Source organism: Vanessa atalanta, chromosome 11, assembly GCF_905147765.1.
Source record: "Vanessa atalanta chromosome 11, ilVanAtal1.2, whole genome shotgun sequence".
NCBI classification, from domain to species: Eukaryota; Metazoa; Arthropoda; class Insecta; order Lepidoptera; family Nymphalidae; genus Vanessa; species Vanessa atalanta.
In genome coordinates this window covers 12,126,576-12,137,861 of record NC_061881.1, presented here as the reverse complement: position 1 = coordinate 12,137,861, position 11,286 = coordinate 12,126,576, and the positions used below count along the sequence as shown (strand labels likewise).

The 11,286-nt window shown below is 33.0% G+C and overlaps 2 protein-coding genes across 3 annotated transcripts; one reads left to right on the top strand and one right to left on the bottom strand.

The window, feature by feature from the left end:
• Positions 1-87: 87 nt before the first annotated feature.
• Positions 88-4,620, top strand: LOC125067372 (phenylalanine--tRNA ligase alpha subunit). Its single transcript, XM_047675930.1, has 6 exons — positions 88-449; positions 521-872; positions 1,842-2,119; positions 2,580-2,717; positions 3,533-3,740; positions 4,377-4,620. The coding sequence occupies exons 1-6, from the start codon at positions 177-179 to the stop codon at positions 4,595-4,597; spliced, it is 1,470 nt and encodes a 489-aa protein (XP_047531886.1). The 5' UTR covers positions 88-176; the 3' UTR covers positions 4,598-4,620.
• Positions 4,621-4,870: 250 nt separating this feature from the next.
• On the bottom strand, positions 4,871-10,970 carry LOC125067374 (GDP-L-fucose synthase). Of its 2 annotated transcripts, XM_047675932.1 has the most exons (9): positions 10,794-10,970; positions 10,554-10,708; positions 9,522-9,636; positions 8,851-8,979; positions 8,245-8,318; positions 7,638-7,777; positions 6,291-6,419; positions 5,446-5,727; positions 4,871-4,887 (listed from the first exon to the last, which is right to left on the bottom strand). In XM_047675932.1, the coding sequence occupies exons 2-8, from the start codon at positions 10,706-10,708 to the stop codon at positions 5,492-5,494; spliced, it is 978 nt and encodes a 325-aa protein (XP_047531888.1). In that variant the 5' UTR covers positions 10,794-10,970; the 3' UTR covers positions 4,871-4,887; positions 5,446-5,491. The 2 variants fall into 2 exon arrangements, with proteins under 2 accessions (XP_047531888.1, XP_047531887.1); XM_047675931.1 differs by lacking the exon at positions 4,871-4,887 and having other exon boundaries at positions 5,364-5,727.
• Between the last annotated feature and the right edge of the window lie 316 nt (positions 10,971-11,286).

Here is an 11,286-nt window from a genome sequence, read left to right as displayed (position 1 = left end):
TCTATATATCATTGATAACTGCGACTGACAATTTCATTTTTAACTTGTGTCGTGTCATTTGTCAAACTCAAAGTCATCTCACGTCAATTGCATTATTGCATTGATGTTAGGTACAGGTAGTAATTTATTTAAAAGTCTTGTATAACCTTAAATTACTTTAAACATTATAAATAAAAATGGAATTAAACGAAAGAATTTTGAAATATTTAGAAGGGCGTGATAAAGTTGATACATTAACATTAGCTAGCGAATTTAATGAAGAACATCAAAAGATCGTCGGTGCAGTGAAAAGTGTCGAAGCACTAGAAATGGTTATTTCCGAACCAGTAAAAAGTACTAAATGGGAATTAACGGATGAAGGTAGGCTAGTTGCTGAAAAAGGCAGCCACGAAGCTGTCTTATACAGAAGCATACCTGCGGAAGGAATTAAGCAGGCCGATGTTATGAAGGTATTAATACGTCACTTAACGTACCTCAAAATTAACTTTAATATAAATTATAAATTAAATAATCTTTTCAGAGTGTTCCAAATGCAAAAGTAGGATTTAGCAAAGCTATGTCACTAGGCTGGATATTCATTGACAAATCAGGAGCACCATTAGTGAAACGTAAAGTAGAAAGTATCACTGATACTGTGCAAGACCATCTCAATGAAATAAAGAAAGGCATAGACAACTTAACTGATAATTTAAGAAACGATTACAAAAAACGGAAGCTCCTACAAGAAATCACAATAAAGAGTTTCTTGTTATCCAAAGGACCTAACTTTGCAACATCAATTAAGAAGCTAGAGACAGATCTAACAAGTGACATGCTGTTGACTGGTTCGTGGAAACAGTTACAATTCAAACCATATAACTTTTCAGCCCTTGGTAAGTATCTACTAATTTTTAATTATAAACTATTATTATTCCAAATTGATCAGAACAGTCATTATTTGTGGAATAAATTCCTCTCATATTATACTATTTACAATTGACTGAAAAGTATGAATTCAAATAACTAATATTTTTTGAGATATTTTAAATTTTTTAAACATTGATGTGCTGAAAAAGTTTTGCTGACTTCTTAACTTTATTGCCCTAGGCCTGGGCCTCCATAACCTATAGAGAAGTCCACCCCTGAGTAAAAATCATTTTGTTTAAGGAATTTTCAGTTGCCACCTGGAGTAATCTATTTGACAGTGAAATAGGGAATAAAACATTATCCATGCATTAATTTAATTAGTAAATTATATTCAATTCATGAATTTATTGCAGACTGTAGTTTACAATGGTATGGTATTTAATTAATAATTACATAAGAGATATTTGAAGGTGGAACTTTACATAGAAATTAAAAATATTTGCTGTATAAATAATGACTGAGTGGAATATCAGCACTTCATAAATATATATATATATATATATATTATTTATGTAATTTTTTAACAAATACTACTATACAGAAATAATTCATACTTATCATTATTGTTATACTTCAGTTTGGTCAACAGTTACATGTGATAAGAATTTCTGATATAATAAATTACCTGATAAATAACAAATATATGTGAATCAATACTTTTTTATCATATATGTATATTGAAATTTTAATATAATGTATATTTAATTTTTTGAGTAAAATTAAGTTTAAGTCTGTTAATGACTCACTGCTGGGCTGTCCTTAACTCTTAAGGAGAACATTTCGAGTTTATTCCTCCATGTGACTCTAATAGGGATGGTAAATATATGTACATTGTACTAGATTTTTTATTCAGTGATACTTGTCCAGATATATTTGTTCTCTCTACTAAGTGTATCAAAATTAAATATTTATTAAATGTTAAAATTATTTCACAGGTCAACCACCAGAATGTGGCCATCTACATCCACTTCTGAAAGTACGATCAGAGTTCCGTGAAATCTTCCTTGAAATGGGTTTCACAGAGATGCCAACCAATCAATATGTGGAAAGTTCTTTCTGGAATTTTGATGCACTGTTCCAACCTCAACAGCATCCAGCGAGAGATGCCCATGACACTTTCTTTGTATCCTCACCGGCTGTATCCACTGACTTCCCAATGGATTATTTGGAAAGAGTCAAGAAAGTGCATAGCGTTGGTGGTTATGGGTCACAGGTAAAATTAAAAATCTTATTCATGAAATAAAAAAAAAACTCACTTTGTATTAAACAAATTAATTGATAATACATTTGATTTGATTTGATTTTAGATATATTTATATAAGTAAATGCAACTATTGCTGAAATACTTTCCGCCCGTTTTGACTTCGTATGTCACCCCAGCCACACCCCCCCCCCTTCAAAGTTGTAATGGCCTTCTTTAAATTACGAATGTTTACATTACGAAATATGTTCCCAGTACATCCAGACCTCTAAATCTGGCCCCAATGAGACATTGTAATCACACGTACTAGAGACATTACATCTAAGAAGAGGTTTGCCAGTATCGCCGGTGTCAATGGATCACGTATCATCGGATACAATGTAGTATATCGTGTATTCGCTGTCTATTTCGCATCAAACAAAGTATGTTCGGATCGAGCGTAAGCGCCTACAAAGACAACCGGGTCCTCCAGGGCTACAGGTACGAGTGGAAGCTGGAGGAGGCGCAGAAGAACCTGCTGCGCACGCACACGACGGCCGTGAGCGCGCGCATGCTGTTCGGCGCCGCGCGCGCCGCCTTCGCGCGCCGGAAGTACTTCAGCATCGACAAGGTCCGCGTGAGCACTGCACGTTTTTACGCATATTGGTTTTTACTTTGCAACTAAAAGTTCAGTACTACATCGATATGGTACTTTTGGTGTATTCTATTGCGTTATTTTGATCATCTTTGACGATTTTTATCTCGTATTTGTAAGACGAGTCGACTATATATATGAGGAATTTAAATGGACCAAGAAAAGGTCCCTGAAGGAATCCGATATTAACTGGAGCTTTTAAAGATATCCTTCTATTAACGTTAACAATGTAAACTCGATTACTCCGCAAATAAATCGGAAGATTCCGGGCAGCGTCTCTAAGGCCCTAGTGATGTGTGACATTTTATGCCGTCTTATGTTACACACAATCAAACCCCTTAGATAAATCACAAAACATTAATTCAAGAATGGTTTTAATAGTGATAGTGAGAATCCCATATAAATCCAAATAATTTGATATTGACTGTTTCCGCCTCTTCACCCACGTGGAAAACAATTGGTGACTATAAGAGTATATAAAACATACGCGGATACGGAAACTGAGTTTATCGATTACAAAGAAACAATTATTTCCTCTTTATAATATTAATAACCAGAGAACTAACTTTTGATTACCTATAATTTATTCGAAAATTTGTTACGAGTTGGTAGTACCAAAATAGGCGAATGGTAAATATATTCGGTACAGGGGTTGCTCTCATTTGGAATCGGAAGTAAAAAAAAAACGCTACTCAAAAATGAATATATAAAGTTTTGAATATTATTTAATTTATTCGTTAATTATTTTTAAACAATAAATAAATAAACTCGTATACTTTGTGTCTTTTCAGGTTTTCCGTAACGAGACACTGGATGCGACGCATTTGGCGGAGTTCCACCAAGTTGAGGGTGTGATAGCCGATCGTGGACTGGGCCTCGCGGACCTCATCAGCACTCTGGACACATTCTTCAGTCGCCTCGGTTTCCACAAGTTGCAGTTCAAACCGGCTTACAATCCTTACACCGAACCCAGCATGGAGATATTCGCTTATCACGAAGGTAATATAATTTAAAATATACTTGTATTGAATTCCTATTTTCTAAACCAAATCTTTGCCCATACAGTTGCTTGATTGTTTTTGGATCGAACTTCTTTTAGCCGACTTACAGTAGAGTAAATTGGCAAAAATAGTTTTCGCTTTCTCTCTGCCTCCTTTATTACTTATATTCACTTAATTCACACGAGATATTATTTCTTGCCATTAAATTTTACTCAAACGTGGTTAATTTATTTAATTGTGTTTGGTATTTAATAAATGATAAATAGCGAAAGCAACTTCGTTCCAAACGTTTCGTTCTTCGTTCCCAAAACTCATCTTCTTTTTTGTTTGTTTTAAATTTTTTCAAAACTGTAATCCCATGGGCGTGCTCGGCACGTGTCACGTGTCACGTGTCAGACACAGTAACATTCTCCTAATGCGCGCCGCGCACGGTGTCGATACCCGATAACACCCCGATACGTTGTCGATACGTTCCAGGCTTCCAGCACGTCAGTGTCATGCTTGTTTTCGTAGCTATACGTTCATTGGATAATGTTGGTTGAATTTGTAGTGTAAATATTATTTAAAGACAACATTATGAAAATACTGGTTATTAATGAATTCACACGACACCTCTGTTTGATACTTGCACCAGGTCTCGGCAAGTGGATCGAGATCGGCAACTCGGGCGTGTTCCGGCCGGAGATGCTGCTGCCCATGGGGCTGCCCGAGGACGTCAACGTCATCGCGTGGGGGCTCTCCCTCGAGAGGCCCACCATGATCAAATACGGACTCAACAATATAAGAGATCTCGTGGGGCCGAAGGTCGATTTACAGATGGTTCAGAATAACCCGATCTGTAGGCTCGATAAGTGAAAATTATATATTTGTTAAATTAATATATTGTTTAATTTCATTATTATCACTTTTCGACAAAAACACTACACTCTTAAACCACAAGAGAGATTAAGACAAATAAACAATAGACATATAATTGGTTGACAGCTTAAAAAATCTTATATTCGTTATGAATTTTGAAAGTATAATTAGAGTGGATTTAAGTAATTAAGTGGTTTATTACAGACAAAGATAAATGAATCAGGAACTATTTGTAGTCGCAAGGAATACGTAGATCTAAGGTTTGTTTATCTTTATTTCTTCTTCCACTGAAACAGGTTATAGATAACATTAATCGCGGCTATTGTAATCAATAAACAAATGTGTTCCTTTTAAAACTGCCGCCAAACAGCAATACTTAGTATTGTTGTGTTCTGGTTTGAAGGATGAGTGAGCCAGTGTAACTACAGGCACAGGGGACATAACATTGGTGGCGCATTGGCGATGTAAGGAATGGTTAATATTTCTTACAGTGCCAATTTCTACGGGCAGTGGTGACACTTGTCATCTTAACTCTTTTATAACCAAAAAACCTGCCGTTTTTATTTGGTACTAGCTGTAATAGTTGTAAATATATTTATATATATATCGGAAAATAATTTGAAACAAGAATTAATGAATGATAAAAAAAGTTGCAAATTTGTTTATAATTAAAAAACTAATAAATAAATAATTATTTATTAACAGAATGTTTATTTTAAATGCACATTATTTAAACGACATATGATTAAAAAAAAATAAGCAGAAAAATATAATCGCAATATTTATAAATATACATTTTTTTCATTTATTTACAATAAGCAATAAAGTTAAATAAATACACTTACTAAGATAATATCGGCGAAAAAAAACTACTATATATAAATGAGGCATTTATAATCTAGCATGGTCCCTGTTCTGTATGAACCAGGCGACGGTCTGCTGGATGGCTTCGTCGAAGGGGGTGAACGTGAAGTCTCTGTACAGCGAGCGAAGTTTCTTATTGGAGGCCGTCTTCTTGAACTGTCCGTCGGCTTTGCTCGTGTCGTACACGATCTGCCCGCGGTAGCCGTACGCCTTCTTTATAGCTTCCGCTACGTCGCTTATCGTCACCTCGTCTTCTTCGTCCACTAAAATTTAAAAAGTTCATTAATATTTTCGTATTTTTTGCTTTCACTGCTGGGCGCAAATACCTCTTTTGAATCGGATCGTCTCTCTTTCGACATATACATATATATTAGTTTACATGTGTGTATAATTAACTGCCAGAATTACTTTTTAAAATTTAGCTCTCTCTCCTTTAATTACTAATATAATCATTTTATCACAAATCTCTCAAGCAAGGGAGTGACAAATGACGAGCGAAAATCGACGCCGACACAACCTACTCTCGAGCGAGAACTCAATACAAAATCTAAATATACATTATTCGAGTAGGCTTTTACGAACACTTTTGAATCGTTACGTCACTTTTGGACTGTTGTACAGAACTATATTAAAAGTGAAGCTGCCACCTATAACCAACTATAGCTATAAGCTAAGATATATATAATAAAAATTACAACTTTTTAATGAAACAGTATTAGTTCGTTATAAAATTAGTACAAAAATAACCATCAAATATAAATATTGTTAAAAACGAACAATGATAAGGACGTCGAATCTTATACAATGAAATATAAATTGTTACTACCGGATAAAATAATGGGTTCCACGCTGTTGTAGTTCCTCAACACCCAAATCATAAGCTTGGCCAAGTCCAGGGAGTATATAAATTGTCTCAGTGGCTTGCCAGTGCCGAGCACTGTGAATGTTGGGTCACCTGGAAAATAATACAGTATTTTTAAAAAAATATTGCAGTGCCTCGTTATAAGGAATTACTAATATTCCTATTTACCCCTTCATTTAAACTTAAAACTTGTGTTAGCGTTAGGTGTCAAAATCGATCCGACGTCTTTTTAAATAACTTACATCGGTGCCCTTAAACTATTATACTATTGAGGCTTAAATTATTTATTAATGGGAATAATATTCTATTATTGTCTGAACTTCTACATATAGATCTATTCACTCATAAAGGCGCGCTCTTCCAGTTTAAATTATCGGTGAACATACGTGTGAATTAGTAAAGGATGTCTTAGTGTGCGTGAGACGAATTAAGTTACATCCATGTCAAATTAGATTACAATCAGAGTAGTTTACACAAATCTTTAATTATATTTTAAGTAGTATTCTATTTATATTTTGTATGAATATATATATATATATATATATATATATATATAATCTGTGTGTGTGTATTTATGAATCTGTCATCTCGAGTGACACATCGCGAAAGCGCGGGAACAAAAGAGATATAAAATGGCGCGCGGTGAAGGCGGTACATGTGAGCACAGTGAGTTGATATTTGAATATATTGTATATTTAATCTCATTTGTAAATCGACCTTACATGTGAATATTACAATCAGCGGAGTGGTTTAGTTGTGATGTGGTCACAAAAGGACACGAGTTAGTTCCGTATTATGTTATATTAAATTGTCACTGATAATAATCTTGATAATTACTAGATAGTAACACTTCGACTAATTATCATTTAATAAATAATGTTGTAAATTAAAACTAATCAATGACATACTTTTCATCAGGAATTATGATAATATTTAAAACTATATTTATAACTATCGGGTAACTTTGTCAAGCAGTTACACTAATAATTATTATTAATTGGATTTTTCTATTACATATACACTTAAACTATATAACTATATTTTTGTATTAATGGGATTGTTATGTACAATATGTAAAGATAAAAAATAGAAAAAGATAAAATAAACTATTCAAACTTTATAAAAAACTTTATAAAATCAAATCTACGAGTATTATCTATACCTGATAATTATCTAGACAAAAACAAAATAAACGAATAGTTACTTGATAGTTTTCTAGTACTTTATAAACATCGAATATCCGATAGAAAAAAAGAAAAAATAGCTATTTGCGATGAGTCACTACGGTTTTAACAATGAACATTCGCTCACCGGCGCCGAGCGCGTCGTGCATGCGGCGCACGAGCGCGGGCACGACGTGCGCGGCGCTCGCGCTGAAGTTGTCGTGCGCGCCGAACACGTTGCACGGGATCACCGACGTGAACGCGCAGCCGTGCTGCGAGTTGTAGCCTCTGCGACCACACACCGGCTCAGTCGCATCATATATTGAGTGTCGACACGCAGCGACTATGTCGAGCTAGTGTCGAACCCTCCCATCGGATTATGAAAGAAAATACAGATTGTGCTTCTGCGACATCTGTTCTGTAATGTTTCCTGAATGATCCTTCTTCGTTCAGATTGGTTCAAAGTCGTGATATTCGAAAAGAGCCAGTATAAACGATAATAATTCGATATTTAAAAAAAAAAAATGTATGTGCTACATCTTTCCCATTAAATTCCCACAATCTGTTGGAGTAATTTGGCCATATAATAGTAGCAACCCATTCTCCGAAAGGATAAAGTGTTTATGTTGCTTATTACCAAGATCAAATAATACACATTATATACAACTACTTTAAGGCTTACTAATATCCATTTTTAAATTATCTGAATTAAAAATCCAACTTGTATTTAATGTAAAGTTAAATTTCAAACTTACCTATTTAAAATATCGACCATCCTCTTTGCATAACTGTAGCCATAATTTGAGGGGTGAGGAAGACCATTATGAACCTAAAAATATGTATACCATAATTTAATAATATTAGGAACCCTCAGGGATCACCTTAGTTGTTCAGGCTAACAACATGCAGATATTATAATTAGGTTAACCATTTATTGTTCACCATACAAAATATTAAATTTAGTCACTGAAAGCTGACACACACACACACACACACATATACTAAAGATATAAAAACCTTTTTAATGGATAAAACAGCAATGACAAGCTGAACAGGCAGTCTTTCGATTCAAGTCTACTACAATGGATGACAGTACATCATATTAACCAACACCTACAATACAAATGATACCATAGAGCCATATTCAATCATAGATCATAATGGGTAAGCAGGAAACAAACAACGAAAATGATGGAATTTGCGATATATGTCTTGACATCCAACATTCCACTTTCATAAGGACAGTTGTAATCCTGATTTTAATTTTTAAATATTTTTTCAGAAATATAATGCATACGACTTATTTAATATTTTCTTAAAATATATTCTGATCGCTTACATCATGGATAATAAATACATACCATAGTCTCATCGATAGGATATGTAATTTTGTCTGGAAATATACATGTTGAAAGACAAGAGACCACTTTCTTGACATTGTTTTTGAAACAAGCGTGTAGTACATTGTCATTTATAGCCATATTCTCCCTCTGAAATTAAAAAATATATTAGTACCTTAGTGATTCTACAAAAGATAGTCAACAACAGAAGTCGTTTCAAAAGATAAGACAAATGTATTTAGCAGATTTACAGAGAACTTATAGTACAGAAACATATTTTAGTAACCTTTACTTTAAATTAATGAGTAGGATAATATATCAATTATAAGAACATTTTGATATGTATTTAAAATATTTTAATTATTTAATAATATTTATTGTAATACTATTAATCACAATACTAAAAATAATATTCAAAAGATACAAATCTTATAGTAACACATTGTTTATTTTACTTTTTTATAAAATAGGTAGGCAGACACAAATGGGCCACCTTATGGTAAGTCATCACCACTCTTAAAGTCACCATGGGCATAAGCAATATTAACCATAACATCCATCATACACCACCATTTATCCCTTGAGCCTGTTTTTACACTGGCTCACTGACACTTTCAACCAGAGCACAATATAATATTTCACACATTGACGTTAAACTAACTGGCAAATATCAATATTTAAATTAAACTTACAAAAAATTCTAAGTTATGTGACATATTCTGGAACAATCCACCAACTATGGCTGCTAGATGTATCACATGGGTGGGCTTATATTTCTCGAAGAGTGCGTCGGTCTGTGCTTTATCTCTAGAACGAAAGAAAAAATGTTCTCAATTTTTTTTTTATGTTTGTTCACTAAGAATTCGGAAAAACTCCGTTTTTGTCCAGAAGGGAAATATACCCTTCCCTTCTGGTACCATTTGATATCAAAATTTTATGTATGAGTTACAATTAATTTTATTTCAAGTCCCTAATTGCTTTATAATTATACATCAAAAGTCAAACTAAAAAAAACAATAAATATAAATAAAATACATATATATATTTAGCATAGTATTTATGACTGAGTGTCAATCTGCCTGTCTGTTTATTTAACTTTTACTGGAGAAATAAGGTTTATTTTTCGAGAATTTTATTTATAAGACAATTAGTCATATTTATCTTTGCAATGGCCTGAAAGTGATTGTCTTATTACCAAGGAGTGTTATCTTCTAAGAAATCATTAATTTTATAATATCTTTAAACAAACCGATATTACTTAACCATTCTCTCTACATCTTAGTAGCTTTACTTTATGTTTGTTAAATGACGATCCAAAAGTGCTTGTAAAAGCCTACTTGAATAAAGTATATTTTGATTTTGATTTAGAGAGCTCTTTTAATAGGGTAGTAATCTAGTCTAATTACTATACAATGTACTTATCCACCAATAACTGGTATATCAGACTATATATATCTTTTATGCTATTTAGACAGTTGGATGTTTCTTAATAATATATGTTAAGAACTCCTACATAATGTAACTAACATTATTAACATGAAACTAGAGTGGTTTTAAGTTGCTAAAATAGTTTAACAACACATACAAGCAATTTTCAGCATTTCCAATAATATGTCTCATACTGAAATTTCTATAACAGCACAGATTTGCTTTCCATGTATGATAATTTCGATTATTCGCATCAATTCCATTTTGTCCAAGCTTTATTCAATTATAATAATTACCTGAGATCACCATCTTTCGACGAACAGAATATCCAAGTCTCTTTACTGGCTCTCTCTGTATCAAATTTTCTCTCTTCATCAACCACCGTTTTTATTGCTTGGCCCACAAGTCCGGAACCGCCAGTCACAAGTATAACACTTTTCTCTTCACTCATCTAAATATTATAAGCCTCATTTTATTATGTACTTCAAAAATTAAGTTCATTACGAAAAGTAGTAAAACATCAGTAGAAAACGTACCTTTGTATTTTAATAATGTATACTATTTGGAATAATATAATATATTCGATTAATTATATAAATAAAGTAATTGAATACGTAAGCAAGTAAGTCCTCTTTTATCAGCTGTTAAATTATACCGGCAGCGAAATTAACACATCACAATAATAATGTTGACATCAAAGAGTATTGTTTTACTTTTAACCACTACGTTTTATTTGAGTCTGTAATCTGTATGTGCCTAGGTGTTGCCAAATAAACATATCTCATAAAATTTATTTATGAAAATTTACCCTCAACCTCACACGTGGACTGGAATGGAAAGCTGTTTGTAAGTAATTATTTTAATATTAAAAAGAATTCAGTAAGTTTTAAATATATTTTACTTTTATATAGCGATAGAAATAATATAATATAGGTATTAAAATCGTCGAAATCACAAGGGTGAATTTAAGTGACAACCAAGACCTCAAGGACTCCAAAATAGATTAAAAAAAAAAACAATATTTCGACG